The 21,188-nt window shown below is 38.3% G+C and overlaps 1 protein-coding gene across 7 annotated transcripts in view; it reads left to right on the top strand.

Annotated features, from left to right (window-relative positions):
- The window catches only part of WDPCP (WD repeat containing planar cell polarity effector), a 156,115-nt gene that overhangs the window by 97,425 nt on the left and 37,502 nt on the right, over positions 1–21,188 (top strand). For all 7 annotated transcript variants that reach the window (XR_010070219.1, XM_063328350.1, XM_063328347.1 and 4 more), the window contains 2 exons: positions 10,720–10,783; positions 16,552–16,654. Coding sequence is in view for 6 of the 7 variants with exons in the window: in XM_063328350.1 (XP_063184420.1) it covers positions 10,720–10,783; positions 16,552–16,654 (167 nt within the window). In the remaining variant the exon portion in view is untranslated. The remainder of the gene's footprint in view (positions 1–10,719; positions 10,784–16,551; positions 16,655–21,188) is intronic.

Here is a 21,188-nt window from a genome sequence, read left to right as displayed (position 1 = left end):
AAGGAGGAGAGCACACCGCCACACATGGAAAATATAATGTCAGTTTTCAAAACACAGTCTGGAGAGACCTTGAGGAATGTTAGCCCTGTAAGTCCAACCTCTGTATCCATGAAATTAGTAGAAACTATATTAAAACCAATTGTGAACATACAGCCAAATACATTGGGATGGGGGAGAGTCAAGCAGGATTTCTGTAAAGGCAAGTCATGTCTCAAAACTCCGAATTCTTTGATGTCAGCATTTGTCATGTCAGTAATGGATATCCAGCTGCTACTGATGAAAGTTTGACCATTGAAGAGCTTTTTGAAAGGTGTCCCACCAAAATGTCTTAAAGAAACTAAGATGCCACAGGGTAAGAGGGAAGGTCCCCTTTCATAGATAAGTAATTCATTAAAAGGTAAGAAACAGAGTAAATGTTCAGTTGTCAGTGGAGGTCACCAATGGAAATTTTAAGTATAGCAGATCTATACTCCATAAGTAGCCTGGCAAAGGAGCAAATAGTGAGGTGCCAGCATTTGCTAATGATACTAAATTATTTTAAAAAGGGCCTGCCGTGAAGAACAGCAAAAGGGCTTCACTGGACTCAGTGACGTAGTGTCAACATTGAAGATTTAATGTAAATAAATTCAAAGTGAAGCACACGGCGGGGAGTGACTCCTAACTTCATGTATAAAATGATGGAGTCTGAGCTCACCATTATTCTGGAAGAAGAATTTGGTCTTGTAACTCTACAGCTATGAAATAGTCAGTTCAGTGCTCAGCACCAGTACAAAAAGCACATTGGATGCCAGGAATTCTTAGAAAAGGAACAGACAACAAAACAGGGAACTTCACCTGAATTTTGTGTGTAGTTTTGGAGTCCCATAATAAAGGGTATAGTAGAACTCAAAAAGCTTTAGGAAGGGCAGCCAGGATGATTAAAGGCATGGAACAGCTTTAGTGAAAGGAATGACTAAATAGACTAGAATACCTCAACCTATAGAGGAGGCAACTGAGATAGAGATCTGTTAAATTGTGAGTGTTAGGGAGAAAGAGCACAATGAATGACTGCTCACTGCTTCTTCTAATACAAAAACTAGGGGTCATCAAGTGAAGCTAACACGTGGCAGTTTGAAAATGTGGTGCTTCTCCATGTAACATATAATTAAAATATGAAGCTCTTTACCACAGGATGTTGTGGATGATAAAATTGTATATAAGTTGAAAGGCAAGGCTCAGGGAAGAGAAATTCACTGAGGAATACCAACGTAGAAACCACTTCTGGCTCAGCAAATCCCCAAACCACAAATTGTTGGAGACTAGGAGACTACTTAGGGAAGTATCACCATACACTTGCCCTGTTCTTATGTTCTTTCCTCGGCGCCTAGCTGTTGACAAGGTGTTGGGTTAGATGTACCTTTGGTCTGAGCAAATGGTCGTTCTCATGTTTTGTGTTCTCATCCATGACACTGTGCAGAAAAAAGCGTAAAATACTCATTACTTTTCCATTTGCTCCCTCCAAAATGTGCCAAAATTCACATGATCAAAGTTCTAGAGAATTTCTTGTCCGGCTCTCCTGTGACTATATTTGCTGTAATTGAGTTCTTATGTGTGGAAATTTTATAAGCATTAACACTGCATTATTTTGTTACAAAGAAATAATATTGGCTATTGACAAACCTAGAGAGAAAAGTAAATATACTGTAATGGACCTGTAGCTCAACAAGTGATTCAAAATTTGTCCCTGCCCCATGACTTTGTAATTAGATACTTATCTTTAGGCAGCCAGATTTAGAAAATATCAAGCTAATATATTTTCTCCGAGAAGTTTTAGCACTCAAAAAACACATCATATCCAATGTCAGGCAAGAGGGAGAATTGGCCTTGCGCTTCATGGAAAGTCAAAGAGGAAAAGGGCCTGTTCATCTTAACTTTAATACCAAATTTCTGGCTGCTGAAGTTTGGAAATGCAGAGGTATCGGACATATACAATAGGGATTTATTCTAGAGGCAGCAACTCATCCTTAACCATAGCAACGATACGGGGCCTCTGTTATAGAGCTGTCTTCAGTGTGTAGACATGCTGATATGTTTGCTTAATAAAATCCAGCTTTCAAGACATACGTTAAGTTTACATGATCACCAGAGTGAGAGGGATAAAGCTGGAAAAGAAGAAAAGCAGAAGCGAATTAATGCAATACAGGCTAGGATTTAACAGACAGGGTTGAGTAAAATAAATGTGAAACAACAGGTGTCACTGACTCTTATCAGCATTTTTAATTAACATCTGTTTTTAGCCCAGAGTACTTTGGAAGAGTATGTTGGAGTGCGTCTGTGTTTAAAGATAAAGATAGACTGGTGAGAAGTTACTAATAGTAAGAGGTTGGGGGAATGGAGCAGTTTGGGGGCGGGGGGAGGCTGCGTTGGCTGTGTGGGTGTTTGTTGCAGCTTAGAGAAACCTGAAGGAAAGCCACTGTGATAAAATTGCAAGGTAGGGAAATATTGCTATGGCAACGAAATATATTCTTGTGAAGGAAAATTAGTATGAAAAAGGAAATATAGAGTGTGGGAAATTCAAAGGAAGTACACATTACTCAAAGAGAAAAGACTGAATCGAGTTTAAAAAGAAATAAACCATCATGGTTTCAATTTATATAATAATAATAATAATTTATAATAGTACCAAATTGCTGTTCCCTAGACTTTTATACCACCTACTATTGAAAATCTCAGAGCACTTGACAGACATGAAAGAATTCTGCTACACAGTAGGAAAATGTTTGCTATCGCCCCCAACAAGACCTCCTCTTCAGTGGCTAACCCTGACTGACCAACATCATATGGGAAATGTGTGACATAAGTGTCCATAGAATCCGGATCTCTTAACTAATATTTCTTTGGTTTAGACATAAGACATCTCTGTAGTTTCAAGCTAGTGCTATTTTATAGTTAATTGAGTGAAGGTCAACAAATAAATGATGTGGCTTTTTTGTATAGCTAAAACTACTACTTTTTCTAGAATATTTCATACGTCTAGACTATTTCTTACTAAATACGTATTTTAGAAGTTTAAATGATGCCTTCTTACTAAACTACTTAATTCAAAAATTAGCTTGGTTCACTTGAAAATCTGACTCAAAAAATGCCTGGACAGCTTTTTTTTGAACATAGAAAATCTGTTCTGAGAAGCAGCATGTATGTTTAACATAGAGTCATCTGAACTATTTCACACAAGAATACATTTCGGTTTCCTAGAGCAGAATATCATCCTAAAAGATAGGAATCACATTGTAAGATTATTGTATTTCTTTTTTGGTTGGGAACGTCTTCAAGATTCACAGCCAGTTACAGCCCTCGAGGGCTTTTTCTGGCCAGGGAGTCATACTGTCTGGCTCCCCTTATTAGCTTTCTCTTTCCTCCTGTTTTTTTAATTTGTTTTGTTTGTTTGTTTTCTTGCTTCATACCAGAGGGTACCCTTTGATGTGAAGGGCATTCAGTTCTACACCCAATGATCTATAAAGTTATAGGTGGACTTCCTTTAGTTCAGAGATGCGTAATTTGACAGTAAAGTTCAAGTAACAGAGATTTTGGGTGCCTTGAGATATTTGTGCCCATTTCAAATTTTCTCATAGTTATTCACTCATTTTTACTTGAGACCTATTTGTGTATGACCTTTGGAAGGTTCCAGAAGGGATTTCTTTTTAAACAAGTCACTCAGGCCCCAAATCAAGCACTCCACTTAACATGCCCATATTTAGGGCCCGTAGAAAATTATAGGTCATAAACTCATACGTTAATGCTTTGCTAAATTTGGGCCTGAAGGGTTGTATAGATTATACCTGGACAGCCTTTAGAGCTTCTGCATGTAAAATACAATTTAGAAGATTATCCCCTTGACTCACATACATATGGACTTGGTGGCTGTTTCTCCATTAGCCTTTGGTGTGCTCTGCAGCACTTTCTCGTCATCAGAATGAGAGTATCTTAGGAGGCGGAAAGGTTGGGACCCCCCTTAGAGCTTTGTGTGTCCTGTTCAAAAAAGCTCATAATCTAAAAAACTAGTAGCATGAGGTTGGCAAAATAATGCCACCAGCATCTCAGAAGTCATAACTTACCAATGCATCCATCAATACTTCCATCAGTTCCCTACTAACTTAGAGAATCATTGATGAATCTCAGCCAACTTTACAGAGGGTAGAAGTCTCAGAAATAACCAAATGCCTGCTAGTTTTGTGAAAATCAGCAACCAGTTAATGTTAAATAGGATGCAGGAGGTTATCTCCATCCCCAAAAGCTACCATGAAAAGTTCAGCAGATCTGCTGAACAGTTGAGACACGCGCTGCTCAACACCAAACACAGTCTAGCATGCCTCTTGCTCCAGTCATTGTTGGGAGCGAGCTGAGTATATTCTGCTGGGAGAAGGGCAGTATCTTGTCAGGAGCATGTTTTGGCAGGGCACACAGGGAACAGGTGGAGTTACCGTGCTGAGACCTGTGCAGGAGGAAGCGTAGGAAACTAATCAACAGTACTCTTTGCTGCTCACGGAATAGTTTCTTTTGAAAAACAGCAGTTACGGTTTAAATTCCTGATTGCGATACATGGAGCTTTTGGCATGCCTTTGCCCATACATGGGTGTCAAAATAGTCTAGTTGCAGTAAACTACTACCCAGCAATTAATTGATTTTTGCCAAAGGAGATCAATAGTATCTGGGATAGCCCATTTTCCAGATACTTCATTATCCAAACAAATAATAAGAGATTATGAAGTAAACTCAAAATTTTGAGACTGAGTCTCCCAAATGATGAGATTCTGAAACAGAAACTTACAGTTTGGGGAGAGAGGGAAGGATAGGTTCTTTGGAGAGTTCCTCATCTTTGGCTACGTTCAGGGGTCTGATTTTCTCTGCAACTATCTTATTTAAAATAGGGTGTCCTACTGAACTCATTAGGATAAAATGGTTTGGTTGACTTTTTGTTAAAGTATTTTGGGTTTTTTTTAATGAAATGTAAGATCTTGATTTATTTATTCCTCTCCAGGAACTCTAGGTAAAGTTCCTGTATTTCATCATTCGCTATAAGATGCAGGATATGTGTCTTTCGCTAATACTATACTTTATATTTGAAAGGGTACATAGCAATCCAAGTCTTCAGAATTTACTGAAATTTTAGTTTGAATTATTTCCTTGAAGGTCGATAGAATTTCAGGGTTGTCATTTTAAGGATGTGCTGAACTTATACGATCTATACCTGACTTCATTACACATCAATGTTTTTTCATGTGAGATATAGAAGACCTTAAGCCCTGGACAAAGTTTTTTTCAAGTGGGCTCTGAAGCTGTGTTCTGAAATACAGCTACATGTCTAAATCAGTGGTGTTATGTTCAACCGTTGGTTGAAAAACAATCTGTCTCCATTTAAATCAACCACTTAGCAACCTAGCCACACTTTACATTCTTTAACCTGATAATCTCTAATTATTCTGCCTGAGGATTCCATTGAAACGGGCTGCAGAGTCATTTTACAGATGTCGTTCTTTATTTTAATATTGTCTAATTTAAAAGGAAAATATTTCAGATAATAACAACATTTTTTGAGGAAAAAAAAAACATGGAAACCATTTCTGTTCCAAAAATTGCTGATATGAGAACTTATGGGAAACGGCTCCTTTTATGAATAATTATTATTATTGTGTTTAAGAAATGGGCAAGATGCCTAGAAATTGAATGAAAGAATGAGCTATTAAATTGAAATATTAAATGAAATAACTGAATTTAAAGTGATCATGTAAACCCTGCAGTAAATGTTAGGAACTGTAGCTGATTGAACATATTTTCATCATCTGTTTTGTATGCTTAAATACAATTGCTTGATGTAAGTAAACACTTGATTGATATTCTGAATACTTTAAAATCTGCATATGCATCACAGAATACTGAACAATTAAAACTTAATTTCAGTGTAGTTTGATTACATGTAAATTATTTCAATATTCATTTTTTCCTGTTCTGTTTGCTCAGTGCATATTTAATATTCACTTTTTGAATGCATATCACCCTTGATTGGACTGTGAGATGAGGAGGACTCTGCAATTCCTTCCATTAAAAAGGATTGCCTTATAAATATTATTTGTGCCACAGCTCTTCCCCTGCAGATTATTTTCTAAATGTTGTGTACCCTCATTGAAGACAAGGAAAAAAACTGCTGCAGCCCTCCTTTATCAGCCCAGCACAAGGAATATGCTTACATGGTCGATGGGCATGTCTAAGAAGGCTTCTTGGTTGTAACTAGTCCCTAAAGAAATGTTTCCGTCTTTTCTGCACTATATTTTTCCCTTGCTTGCATGAGCTCTCTCTCTCTTCCCTTCCTCCTCTCTCCACGTGATTTTTTTTTCCTGGTTCCTGGACTTTTTATGTGATGTTTTAATATTATGGATAAATATTACAAATATTTTTAAGTTGACCATTTTCAACCTGAAAAACGTGTCTCTAAGTGAACACATTCAATTCAGGTGTTGTGGAATACAGACAGCAAAATTCTGCCCTTTGATATATTTGTAGAACTTCTCATAAAAACTGAAGAGACTTCTCTTCCTTTCTCCCCGGGACCATGCACGTGGTTTTGATCTACTGTATTTAAAATCACCTTATTTATGAATATCTGGCAGGAGGAAGCCCTGGGCATTTGATTATCTTTTTATTTATGCTGATGAAAACCAGCAATAGCCTCTCTGAAGTTAATAGCTATAATTATATATTTTTTAATTTCTTATCTATTTTGTTTTAAAATTAAATGCTTTCCTGGCATCTTTTCAGTTAAGTCACATTCTTAAAATCGAAGCAGGCAGCAGGTCTGCCACTCCACCATGGAAGGCAGGTCTGGATTCTTCTCTGCCTTGACCATTTTTGCCCCACGTGACCCTTGTTATACCACTCACATTTGTTTCCTTGTCCACGCAACAGACTTACTAATAGCCATCTTTTTAAATTTCTGCAGGATATGTAGAAAGATTGTGTAAGTGCATATAATAATGGTATTATTTTATTATATGAGAATGCGAACTTAATATGTACGTGCTAAACAGCTTGCAGGGAAGTGTTTTCCTATCTGTCCTATATAGTTAATCGCAGTTTGAGAGTTTTAATCTTGAAGGTCATATTTCTGTTGGCTGTCACTTTGACCAAACAAGTGGCAGAACTTCATGGTTTACAGGCAGATTTCCTTATCTCTCTTTTTCAAGAGACATGTAAGCCTTGATTGCTGGAGTTATTGTGAAGCAAGCAATAAGTAACAAGGTGAGGGAGGGGCGGGAAGATGCTCCCTTCAAGACCAGTACCCTGTAGATGCCATTTTAGAAAGCAAATATTGTACCTTCTAATTGTAGCACAAGAAAAAAGGGAGGGCGTTTTTCTTGGGTGTTTTTGTTTGTTTGTTTGAGGAGCTGATAAACTCTGAGTGAAGTGTGCTAGCAATAGCAAGAGGTCTTCCCATGACAAAACATGCCTATAAACTAGGCATTATTAACCTGAGGTCTGTCTCATGCCGTACAGGACTCTCCCTAATTGTTCCTGTAGAATAAAAACAGCACAACTTTGGTGCCAAAGAGACTCAAAATAACAAGTATCTTCTAGTAAAGCTAGTTTAAAAAACCCTGGACATTCTTGACTGATTTAATACTGTTTGCTTAAGTAATGCAAACTTGTCACTTCTGTTTGAAACCTCCACCTTATTTTAAAGCAATTCCTTTTATAATAATTTATGAAGTATCTGTGATTGTTATTTCCAGCTCTCTTGGTTTGTAAAAAGCATTTCTTGGATAGTCTTTTTTCCCCCCCTTTTTTTTTTTCTCAGTACAGATCTGAAAATAATGAGCTAACTTCACAGTTTTATGAATAGGGGCCATAATGAGACTGAAGTATGTATATTGATTAAAGGAAAAAAAATTCGAATCTTTGTGAAACAGCAAAGAACTGACAGCTTTAAGGCCATGATTCCATTTTCTGGTTCAAACAAATGAAGAAGTTACTTTACATTTTTGCCTTGGCTAAAGCAAATGTCATTCAAACAGTCTGTACAGTTATAACTTTGGAAAAACAAAATAATGATGCAGACAGTCTTTTTAGCTAGTCATATAGCCGGTTTCTGTTTGGTTTCCAATTTCCCCTCTAAGTACTAAGAATGTATATTTAATCCATAATTGAAAAGAAAAATGTGCCGGGAAAAGATATACGTGATAGCTATTCAAGATACACATATTTTAACATGTACTTATTTGTCTTAATTAAAGCATAGCTTCAGAAGCAGCATTACAACACAATGTATTTTAATGGACAATCCTTCATAGGAAGCATGTTGAAAAGCTTCAGATACATAGATGTGCATGATAAAACGGTGGTGCACTGCCTGTTCCCCAGTGATCAAGAGGTTAACCTTAATTCATCTCTTCCCCTCCCTTAAACAAGTTCTGTGAGGAGGGCTGCAAATTAGTGCTTGGAAGACACAGCAGGGAGATCAGCTTTAGGGAGTAAAGGACTCCCCACTCCAGCTCTTAGGAACCTTACCTGGAGAGAGCATTTCCTTTTCTACTTAAGCTAACATATTATGCCTTCTTGTCACGAATGTTATTCCTTGAGGAAAAGTCCTCACCAGCTGTATCTTGCAATCTGCCAAATCATTCCACCTGTGCAGTAGGAGAGAAGAGAGCAATAAGGCTGTAGAAGGAGGGAGGCAGAAAACCGCTTTGGCTTTGGCCGGAAAGAGGAATCTCAGTATGGTACATCATGGCCCACATGGGGGCCTACAAGAAAGCTGGAGAGGGTCTTTTACAAGGGCATGTAGTGATAGAACAAGGGGTAATGCCTTCAAACTGGAAGAGGGGAGATTCAGATTAGATATCAGGAAGAAATTTTTCTCTGTGACGGTGGTGAGACCCTGGCCCAGGTTGCCCAGAGAAGCTGTGGCTGCCCCATCCCTGGAGGTGTTCAAGGCCAGGCTGGATGGGGCTTTGAGCAGCCTGGTCTAGCAGGAAGTGTCCCTACCCATGGCAAGGGGGTTGGAACTAGATGAACTTCAAGATTCCTTCCAACTCTAACCATTCTGTGGTTCTATGGTTCTATGCTATGGAACTCCTTCACCCACCAAGGGGAAGGATTCCCATCTTTCCCCTGTGCTCACATTGGCCTGAGGAACCACTACAGCATTGCCCACTGTTTCCCAAGTTACCCTCAAGGTACAGAACTGTATAAATACTGGCATTCATATGATGCTGTCAAACAATATTCATTGAGCAAGCACAAGCGACACCTTTCTAACACTGAGAAATCATAATGCCGCTTTTTCACTGGGGCAAAGAAGTTATCTCCTTCCGAAACTTCAAGAATCTACAACTGATGTATTGTTGAAATTGTTACCAGGTGAAAAGGGGGGAGCTTTACCGGTAATGGGAAAAATACAGAGATCATTCTATATTGAATCAATCTTTTACTTCACAACTGAAATAAAATTGGGGAATGTTATTGTATTGCATATCTAAAAATAATCACTAAATCTATTTTTGTAGGTATTTTTCAACAGTTTAAAATGTGCAGAAGAAGAAAAAGTGTACAAATAGAATCACTTTCTCACAGGACAGAGCGATTGTCACATGGTGGTTATCTACATCTAGTATAAGAGAGGCATTAGCCCAATGCAGAATTTCCCATTGTGATTAGCGTTCACCAGTCCAATGTTGTACATATAGTCTCAGAAAGCTTCTAATTGATGGCTTTTTTCCTCCCACTTCTGTGGAATTCCCAGGGGTTGCAAACAAGAGGATATATACAGCCTTGTAGGTATTTGCTGTAATACACTGGGAGATGGTGTATGGTCTCTGGGTGGGAAGAAGGTGGCAGTTTGTGTCATTACAAAAGGAAGAAGCTGTTGTTCAGCAAGCCCTCAACCCACCACAGTAATGGTCTCAATATGCCATGATACAGACCCAGTTTAACAGTAAAGGTGAAATCCTGCATCCACGCTGCTCCCTTCCTACTCTACTGCACCTCTAGGTGATACTCAGGTGGTGCCTTCAAGAGCACATTTAGAGGTAATTTTTGCTTGTGGATTTTGCTCTTTTTCTCCCTGTTTTGCCTCATTGACACAATCTTCTTCACCGTACTATCTTCAGAAAGCTCTCAGGAGTCTCTGCTAATACTGGGCTGAGGGAATTAGAAGGTAAAGCAGTGTCAGCCCCTACCTTTTTCAGTCTCTGGGGAATTCATGACTGTTTAGCATGATTCAACTGGATTATCATCTTCAGAGAGCTGTATCGAGGGGTCTGTAGGACAAAACTCAGTGCAAACTTCTACAGGGACCTCTGAAGTCTTGTGAGATTTGGGATTAGTCTTTTCTTTATGCAATTTTGAAGCTCCAACCAATGTTATTGGGGCTAATGCTTATCTATGCTGCAGCTGGTATCTTTCAAAGCATCAGTTTTATGATCTACACTACCTTCAGCTCCCTTCAGATTCAACTACATTTGATGGGACTCAACACTGAACATAACACTTGCTGAAGGTTTTAAACAATGGAAATGGTTACGGGAAGTCACATAGTTCTGCAATCGGAGTATAAGCATATCAAGTTTCCCCAGTTAAGCTTTGGTGTCACTTTTGGTGAGAATTGAAGGACTTCATCTGCCCATTAACAAAATTTGATGCAGTTCTTAAATTGTCCTCAGCAAGTGACATGTTTGCTTTTTCTTGCAGATACCAGAGATTTGAAAAAGCATTTCTGCTAGCTGTTGACATAGGTGCTCGGGACCTGTTTATGGTGAGTCTTTTCTGGAGACAGAGGCTGTTGTCAGGATGTTAGTTGTCAGCTTTTGTAGACATTAAAATGGATCCGTGTCATTTGCAGCCTTAGACACATAGTGAAGACAGAACTATTCTACCTGGTTTGCCCTTTGCCATCGTGAAAGTCATCAGTAGGAATTGAGTATCTTTAAGAGTCATTGACATTTTCCCTAGCATGGCCTAAGGGCTAGTCTTTATTTTCCAGGCATTAGTGTATATGTTTTTGAACTTTCCCCTTCTTCATCTGTCCTGATGTGGGTGAATGTCATCTTTCACTCTAATAAGCTTATACGTTTCTAATCCGTTCCTTTAAGAAGTACAACTGCTGAGTCCTGGACACAAGAGCTGGCCATATCCTGGGGATCCTGAATGCTCTTAGTTTGTCTCATAGGGTTTTGTGAAAAGTGACAAATTATGAACGCTTCTACAGGTACTTTTAAAACAACAAAGCTCAGCAGCATCAACCCAAGGGTTTTTACATTTCATGCACTCTCTGCCCCCTCCCATTTAATTAGCTACAAAAGTAAAATTAACCAGCTCTTAAAAGGTCCTCTGTGTGAGCTCTGCAGGAGGCTCTTGTTTTATAAGATCTTGCACCACAATGTCACAGTGAGGTCAGATGGACAAAGCCAATCGTGCCTTCCTAGTCTCTCAGCATGTTGCTGCTCCACAGCTGATTTCATTGTTTTCAAAGAAACAATAGGAAAGGGGCTTGTTGAAAAAAAGGCCCTTTGAACGATTCGTTTGCTTGACTCTTTTGCATAATGAAGACATTCTGTTGTTTAAATTAAGCTTTGACACTAGATGTTAATATCATTTATCCCATTAAGTCACTTGCCCTGCTAGTTTGATCTTGATATTTAAATTGTATGTTAAATTACACAATTAAATCCTGCTTTTATGGGTTATGAAAATTCCCTTCTAATTATATAAAAAGTTGTGTGAACCTTTTGATGTTTTTTTCACGGCTCTAATCATCTGGCTTGTTCCATCTAATTAGAAAGATGTGAATACTGCGATAAACTTTTCTAAGTATGCATCAAAAGAATGTGATGGAAATGTCAGGCTTTTAGGAAATTCATTACGCATTTTATGTTTACTCTCCTTGATTTTTTTTCCTCTTTTTAGCTCAGCTTTTTCCTTTTCTCTTTTTATTTAATGTGACTTCTTCAATACAAATTTTATACCTAATCAAGCGAAGTACTGCAGCCACATACACGGTTTGACTGTAACCTGTCTGCAGCAGGTTACACCTTTTTGTTGGGGCCTCTCCCACTATACAGATAATAAATTCTCCCTGAGTCATTTCAGCCATGCTGGCAGAACAAATGTCCCAGCATTTGGCCTGCCATCTCCACGGCCCTCTCTGAGAGCTTTTCCTACATGATCTTTTTCTTTTTCCTTCCGTCCGCTGACAGCAGGGCCGAGGGACCACCTCTGTCCCAGGGCGGGGAACACCAGTGTTCAGTCAATAGATGGGTGCAAAGCTGCTAACGAGAGAGGCACCATGAGTACCTGGCTCCACAAGTGGTAACATGTCCTCCTCTCGACAAAAAAGTTCTACAACTTTCTTCATGAGGAGTTTCAATGTTCACAGAGAAATTAGACCCATGTTTCCTACTCTTACTTGTGTTCCCTTTCTTCTCTCAATGCCTACTCTCCATTTCCCCTCTTGCCAATGCTCTTAAACGTAAATATATATTTCCACATAGTTCTCCTGGCTTAAATTACTGTGGCTTCAAAACCAGTTCCATATTGTCCTCGTTCCGCTTGCATTACCTCTGAGATTCGTCACAGTTTCCCCTAAATTACGCAACACACAGCACACCCACCTGCCTCTTTGAATCCTGTTAACTCTCTGCCTTCTCTGGGGAAGCTAATTCATCTCCTCAGTAGGGTACTACTGAACAAACTTTACAATAAGCTAACAACGGCACCGCTGCAAGACTACTAAGTCCAGGACTCTAGAAGTTTAAAGGTGCGTAGCTCATAAAACGTATTTATTTGTGACACGGTAATTTCTAGGGAATTCGGCTTCATTGCACTAAATACTATGTGAGAATTAGATAACCTGTTCCCTGAAAGCTTACAGTCCTTCTAGGTACTAGTATAACAATAGTATTGCTAAGCAAGGATGTGTATCCTTCACTTCTGCTCAGCACTGAATAATTTGTATATATTGTTTATATAGGTCAAAATGCAATTAATAGCATACAGCTTGACTTTACCTATATTTAAAGCATTTAAAATTATGTTCAGTATGAATAACTAATATATAGGTCAATTATTTGTACTGTTGTCTTACAGACCAACCAAATCCGTTTCTAAAACCTCAGGTGGCTCTAGGAGTCACACCACATTATTCCCAGGTAATTTAATGGGATTTTGAGAAGAAATAGTAGGCTAAAGAAAGATATCTGATGACATAAACGAAATGTGGAAGAAAAAAATCTATTTATTAAAGGGGAACAGAGAAGGAACAAAAAAGGAAAGGGTGGAGAGGAGCAGATACAACAGAGGCTGAGGAGGATCCAAGCATTGAATACCCATCTTCTGAGACTTCTAAGGAAACGTCCTATGTCTTGGAGAATTTATCCTGAGCTTCTTTTTCACTAAACAGGGCTCTGCAGCATTCCTGTTATTTGTTTTGAGATTGCAAAGAAGTTTGAGAGAACACTATCCGAGAGCTAATTTCTTTCATAGAAATGAAAAAGAAAAAAAAATAAATTGCTTAAAAATTAGTCTTATAGCTATAGCGTCACTAGTATGATGCCATAACAAGACACACAAGACACTGCTGTGTCTCCCCATAAGCTTTACCCTCACGTCACATCTAAGTCCATCAATTATTATCATCTCCTACAAAGTTCAATAAAAAAATAAAACTGAAAAGGACATAATATCGTGAACAACAGCTCCATTTATTGGACAGTGACTGATCCAATCTGTGACAGAAAAGATCAAGCAACAGAAGGGTTGTTAGCTTTAAATCCTTTTGTTGTACGCTCCAGCTCTCAGCTGCTGAAAATTCAAAAGGCCATCCCGCGTACCAAAGGTAGCAAAAACGCAAGGAAAAGACACTTTAATAAAACTGTCAGATCTTGGGTGATACACTGATGAGGAAAGTGCATGTTTCGAAGAAACGTTGGAATTTTGCCCAGAAATATCCTATAGACAAATGCACATCAGTGTTTCAAATGACTTCTGCTCACCGAGGGCCAGCTCTGTGAGTCACAAAGATGAGGGTAAAAAGGAAGTAGTCCAAAAAAGTAATCAAACTGTTAAATGATAAAATACAGCCCTTTCAGCAAACTCCTGATAAGCAGCTGGAAACTGTTTTTATTGTCACCATTGTTTTTGAGAGGGACATGATCTTTGAGCTGATAAGTTCTTAGATAATTGTGTGAAAAAATCTGTAATGAATATGCAGCTAATTTAATTATTTTTTTCTGTCATTCTTTAAGGCACTCTGTAATCAAGTGCTGCTTCTTTCTCTTTTATTTATTTTTCTAGTTTTATTCTATTCAGAGATATATAAATTCTTAGAAAATTCCAATTTTGCTGGCTTATTTGAATGCGTAACACCTAAATTTGATCTGAAATTGTCTAATTAGCAGTTTTTATATCTGTAACCTTTTCTTTCTAAAGCTTGTTTAGAGATGGAGACAAGAGATACTTTTTTTTTTTTTTTTAAATTCTTTATGACAGCAAATTGAGGAACCACAAAGAAAGCCACTCACCAGCCTACTGCTCTATCTTTATTTCTTGCAAAGCCCCTGTTAGTTAGCGATGGATATGTAGCATCTTTACACTTCTTTACTCAAAACATGGGCAAAACCAAGATCTACAAGTGGCACATGTTTTGATACACACAGATACAAAGATCCTTTTGATACATTTTCTGCAGTTGTTTCCACCCCTTCCTAAGTTTATTTAAAATTGCATTGAAATATACAGTAATTCCCTTAGTTTAAACCACAAAAAGACAGTCGTTAAGCATAGTCAGAATGTACTTTAAATTACTGAACACAATCTGCCTATACATAAAAATCTTTGTAAGCTCAGACTTGTTCGAGAGCCCTTAGGTTTTCTATTGTTATCTAAATAAGCTGACAATATCTACTGTTTAATCTTCATAGAAATCCTACCTTGCTCTTCAGGCCCTTTTCTCCTGACAACCATGTTAGACCTACAAAGAGAGGAAGTACAGAGTTCGCAACAAGTTCGTAACTCATTACTTTGCCCCAAGACACTTGCACATTTTTTAAGTCACACCTGTGTTTGTAATTAGAAAATGTTGCCGTCTCCTGCAGACTGTTGGGATCCTGCAAGTCACTACCAGGGTTTTCTGCAGAATCAGTCTCAGTTTCCCTAACATTCTCAATTTGCTTCTTATTTTTGTTTTAATTATTTTAGTCTTATTATTATTAAATGAGAAGATAATAAAAGCAGCATCTTTTTCTCCTAACACTGTTACTCTCACTTTTTTCATCTAGCTTCTCTTTCTAGAGTAACGTCACTTTTTCCCACAAGAGTTTCTGTCATATTGATGAAGGTGGCAGTAAACTCACACTGAGCAGGACAGTTTCACCTGGAATGTTCTGCATTAATGAAAATATAGTTGCCTTTATGGTATGCAGAGCCTAATATTTCCAGCAAATACTCCTTTTTCCTTTAAATTCCTATATGCAGATAGATTGCAGTGCAATGGCTGGGAATGACTTAAATCTTTGGATACCAAATGGCATCTTCAGCAAAGAAGTGGGAAAAAGAAACTTTGCCAACTGTTCTTGGGTTTCCCTCACTTCATGTGTTCATGCACAGAGCAATCTGTGGCCGTGACGCCGAAGGAGAAGGGGGTTAGTTGTCTCTTTATTAATGGTCAAGGATGAAACTTTACTTCCAGGGCCAAAACCAAGGGCTATGAGACTGTAATTTGTCTGCAGGAATATATTCTTCCACAAATTGTGCTGTATAAAACAGGTGGTTTTCATCTAAAGGGTTAACACACAATAAAAAGCCTTGCGAATCAGCATGCAATGGTACACCCCTGCTCTAGCCCTCTGATTTTTAACCCTAGATTAAGGACTAGATCCAGAATATTGGCAAGTATTCGTGCTAGACAACAACATTTTTGCAAAGCTCTTTGTGGTCCGAGAGCGACTCAGGAATCATGTCACCTATGTGGGTGTTAAAACCATTGAGCGACTGTTGTTGCTCTTATTTCCTCTAATATCAGCACAAAGAGGATGACCATCACCTAACTCAAAGAACAGTAAGCATAACATGACAACCTCCAAACAAAACTTAGAACCAAGAGAGCTTTACCCTAAAATTCACATACTAGGTAGAAACCTTAACGCATTCAAATAGGGGCTGTCAGTTCCAGCACTTCAGATCTGGTTTACGCAGAGCCGCCTCCTATCAACCCTCTCTTAATTCATGTTGCACCAACAGAAGTTACCTTAAAAGCAGACCGATTGTTTCTTTCATAGAGTGAGTCAATAGCTTCACTTTTATCAGTGCATGATTGGTCAGTGTTTTATTCATTGCTGTATTCAACAGCACAAGTAAGATAAAAAATTTGCATTGGGAGAGAATTAAACTGTAATGTTAGGTTCATCAGTTCCATCTGTGTTTGTGATCTAAATAATAAAAGAACCTCTTTCTTTGAAAATTCCTTTTGTTACTCCTATGAGATTCATTTTAGATTAATCATGGTTTTTTTCTCTTTTAATTCCAAAGGACATCCATTACCTTGCACTAGATAACGGTGAATTGGCACTAGCTGAAGTGGCAAAGAAAAAGGCTAATGACATTGATGCGGAATCAATAACTACTGGAATTGGTAAGAATTAATGGTGTTTAAAAAGCCCTTTTTGTTTTAATCAATACTTGTCCTGTACAACACCGTGTTATATTTGTAGGGGAGTTATTGTTTCGATTGCATTGTTTTCTTTGAAAGTGAGACAGTATTTTGATTCATAACTAAAGAGGGGGGCTTATAAAAATAACATAGCTTTGCCTTTCAGTACCCACGAGAACTGTGTCAAGGCAATAGCTACGAAGCAAAAAAGATTTATACTATGGCTACATAGAACAGTTCAGGCCGTACAAACTGATCTGAGTGAGTCTGAAAATCTTTGTTCATACCAGTGTTACAGGTCAGGTATGGCAATCTCACTCACCTCTAAATATTTGCTTGTGGAGTCACATCGTTAATGCTTTGGCAGCATTCAGATGGAACATTTACTGATGTGAGCACAGGCTCACATCCTGGCTCTAAAGTAACAGCTTTGGATGTGGTTGGGATTCTTGCAGTTCCATAAGGAATATCGATGCAAAAATTGCAGGGTTAGGCTAATAGCTCAAACACAGACAACTTTTCAGGCAGGGGAACTCATAACTCATTCACTTTCTCCTTCTGTTTCCTCTGAGTTGTTATGAAGAGGTGTATGCAAGTATGTAGACTGTTCTGATTTCAGGTCAATAGCACAAACCAAGCAGAAGGGGTCTAAGTCTAGGTAGCTGACCTCCAGCAGAGAGAAAGTAGACAAAGGGAAAAGAAAGACAACAAATTGTTATTATAAAATATGCACAGTGCTGTTTTGCTTATTCTACCGCATCTTTGAATATTAGAGGAAATCACTGAGCTTTTGTCCTTGTCCCATGCCAACAAGTAGAATATGATTAAGACTCAGGAGTCACAAAACCTTTGAGACCTTGGGTAACATAGGATTCTTTTAGAACTGTACATCTCAGTGTTTACCCAGAGGATACAAACAAATGCCGTTCAAATATATAGAAGTGCAGAGAGGTGATATGTGTGTGTTTGTTTCTATATATTGTATATGTATATTTCTACATATTGTATATATCCATGACTTTCAAGGCTATGCAATACAGTATCACCTCCTTCCCTCTGCAGCAGAGTAGAAATCAAGCAGTGCCTGTCCTGAACTCTTTTCTTCAGGGTTTTTCATTTTCAATCTGAAGTCACTTCTAGTATATTTTGCTGCACAGTTGGGCCTTTGAGCAAGCCCTTTCATCACTGGAATTGACAAAAATGACATTTGTTTCAGTCATCTGTTACTGGGCTCTCTTTAAAGCATAGAGTTACACCTCCCTTGCTGTCTCTTCTCTTACTTCTTAGGTAGTTGTCCTGTGCACCTAATATAATTAAGATACCTAAGACTTATCTCTGATCACTATCTATTCTCTTACACTTCATCCAGAAAACATAAGCTTAGTCTGTGTCTTCGTTTAATTCCTTGCAAACTAATGCTATTACTAGATTTCTGAAGTTAGGCTGTTTTAAAATTTAATGAGAGCCTTGTGTAATATTATAGACACATAGGCAAAGAGAGGGATGGGGAAGAAACCTGAGGTGATCACAACTGTCTTACTTGGGTATCAGATGTAATACACGTTACTGCAGTTCAGTTACAAATGTGCAGGCACGCAGTCTTCCCCTCCTTCCAAACAGTCCTACAGTTACCTCTGTAATGCCCCATAAGCATAAATTATTAAAGTTATTTTATGATAAAGTCTTTAAAGTGTTCTCGTTTGCTGAATAATTAACTATCAGAATGATTTAAAATACTTTTCAATGCCCCTGGGACAAACTGTCACTGAGATTCAGTCTATAAACAGTAATGGATTTGCATCCAGTTCATTTTATATGAAAATAAATAGGAATCTCCCAGGAGTTCGTTTCACTGCAGATTGGATCTCCATCATAAACACATGAAATCTCAGCCACATGTTTTGTTTTATTATACTTTATCCCAATGTCCTTTCTTGGTAATGTTTTTATTTTCGTAAACTGTTGTTAGCAAAAAAGGTGTCACGAGGCATGAACTTCGTGGACCCAGTGAAAACAGATACCAAGTGCTTTGTACGTAAATTACTCTCTTTATCTCACATTTTGAGAGGGGAAGAAAAGATCACCCCAGAGTCAGAAGCTTTAAAATGCAGTTTCAAAGAAGTCTCTGTCCCCTAACCATCTCCTTAGCCCAGTCCTCTTCATCTGGTCCCTGCTGTCTGCGGCTTTCAGCCACTCAGTTCACCAGTGGTCACACTACCCAGATCAAACCCCAAACTTCTTGAGCACCCACTTCAGGCTTGTACAAGAAGGCAGCAAACAGAGGCAACATGGAGCAATCAGTGCTATTGGTCCCAAGTTAATCTGAATATCTCCCTAGGTAATACCTGGCCTCTCTACAGTGTATTTCATATATATATTGCAGTATAATATTTGCTCCTAAGTAGTACAAATGTGAACTGTTCTCGTATATCAACATCTGATGTTATTTCCTTAGCTAGCCCATCCCCAAAACTCAGCTCAACACTACTTGAAAATAACATGAGTCAGTGCTCCTGGCTGATTCCCAAGCCCTTGAGAGTGCTCCATCTTGCCCCAGATATATTTAATTTGTCAAGATATTTCTGTGTACAGGGCTTACTTCAAACATAATATATTTCAAACTCAGACTTTTGGAAAAGTTTCAAGCTCCTACAAATAATGTAGAACGACAATGTAATTTCAGCTTAAATTTATAGATGTCATCCAGAGTTCTATAATCGTTGGTAGATTCCTCATATGTATTAGATCAAGATTCGTGTCAAGATAAAACTAGAAATAGATGGATTATTTTAAAAATTTCTGAATTTTAGTTCTTTTCAGCTCCTCAACGTGATCATGGTTTGCTATAGACTGTTTTGAAGAAGCCGCCATCAAAGCTAAGAATGTCTGGGTGTGTGTGGTAAAAACACCTGTAGACCTTCAGAGCACAGTAGTTTTATGACAATATTGCTCAGCAAGATGAAGTGTCTGGTGAGGTTGTTGCTATTCCCTGATATGGTTTTGGCAGAATCAGATATTTTGTTCACCTGATTAAAATTATTCTTATAAGATTTTATGTTTGACAGCCTGTGAAAATGCATCTTGAGGCACGAGAAGATTGAGGTAATGGTACCATACATCTCAGAGACCACAGTAGCTGTCTCCTCTTTCCCCACTCCCATTTGATCAGCAGACCAGTGGCCATAGATATTGTGGTTTGCTGTGCCAAAGATTTCCTGTTGAATTATTTCTGTAGTAGATCTACGGATTCCTTAACGAGGTCAGGGAGTTCTCATTTAGCCTTGCCTAAAATATATTCTGTGCACCTCACTTCACTTGATTAAAACAGAGATTACTTTCTCCAATATTGACAATATTTGCAGGCTTACTGATAAATTCTGTTTATGGGTGTAGCCTCACATATACGCTCCTGGAACACAAGTAACCAGGTACGATATTGTCCGTGGTGGAAGAGTGCCTCTGTTCTGTGCTGTAAACTATAGGTTGCTAATGTAAAACTTGAGTTGCAAAGAACTGACATGGCACAGCCTGTTGAGAGATGCCATAACTAATAATGATCACGGAGGTGAAGAACTCAGCCTTTCAGACATCATTGCTCAATGAATATCCAGCAAAGAGCATATGTAGTCAGTGTCAGAAAGTTTCCCAAGGCCAACTTCCAACAAATTACATTAGGGCCTAGCAAGATGATTTTAACCTTCAAATCAATAGCTTTCACCCAAAAGGGATTCATGTTGTGACAAGACAGATAACTGCTGCATAGTTGAAAGGCAAGTTGGGAAACCTTGTACTTCTACTTAGAATTAAATTCAGAATATTAGTAATGCTAATGTTTAGGCAACATTTCTAACAGAGGTATCTTAATAAAAACACTGATGTTGAGATAATCACATTGTTCTGAAATGCTAGATGGGACTGACTAACATTTTGATGTTAGCGCTTGAGGTTTTTCTACTTAAAATAGAAATTTAAAACATTTCTGGAAATATTCCATCATGTTTGCAAGTGAGATAGGAAATCTTATCAGTTCTCACAGAGACGGAGGTCTAATTTCCCACACTGTTCATAAGATGACATTCAAAATGTAGGGGTCCTAAATGTTTCACCTTACTGGCAAGGAACATCACCAATTTGAACTGTAAGTGGAGAATTTATTCATTTCTTCTTAGTTGTGTGATAGTATTTTATATCGAATGGCTTACATGTTCTTTGTGGTAATTAATAATGACACATGCTATAGTGTTTTGTCTTCCATACAGAGTGTCTGAGATACCAGTCTGGTCTTGCATACAGTCTGCTACCTCCAAATCACTTGTAATTTACTCAGATCTTCCCCTATTCCTGACAGTCCTGGTGAGCCTGCTTGCATTTCAAGACCGTGTTTAGAATTGTCCCTCTATTTTTGTAATCTTCTCTGTCCCTGCATTAGCCTAGTTGATAACATTTGTTCCTCTTCTGATCCCTAATGGCTCCTTTCATCTGTCAAGCAACAGGCTTCTTCCTTACCTTCATGTAC

The sequence above is a fragment of the Chroicocephalus ridibundus genome, chromosome 3 (genome assembly GCF_963924245.1).
Source record: "Chroicocephalus ridibundus chromosome 3, bChrRid1.1, whole genome shotgun sequence".
Classification (NCBI taxonomy): Eukaryota; Metazoa; Chordata; class Aves; order Charadriiformes; family Laridae; genus Chroicocephalus; species Chroicocephalus ridibundus.
Note: the sequence above shows the minus strand (reverse complement) of the source record. Positions and strands in the feature narration are given on the sequence as shown.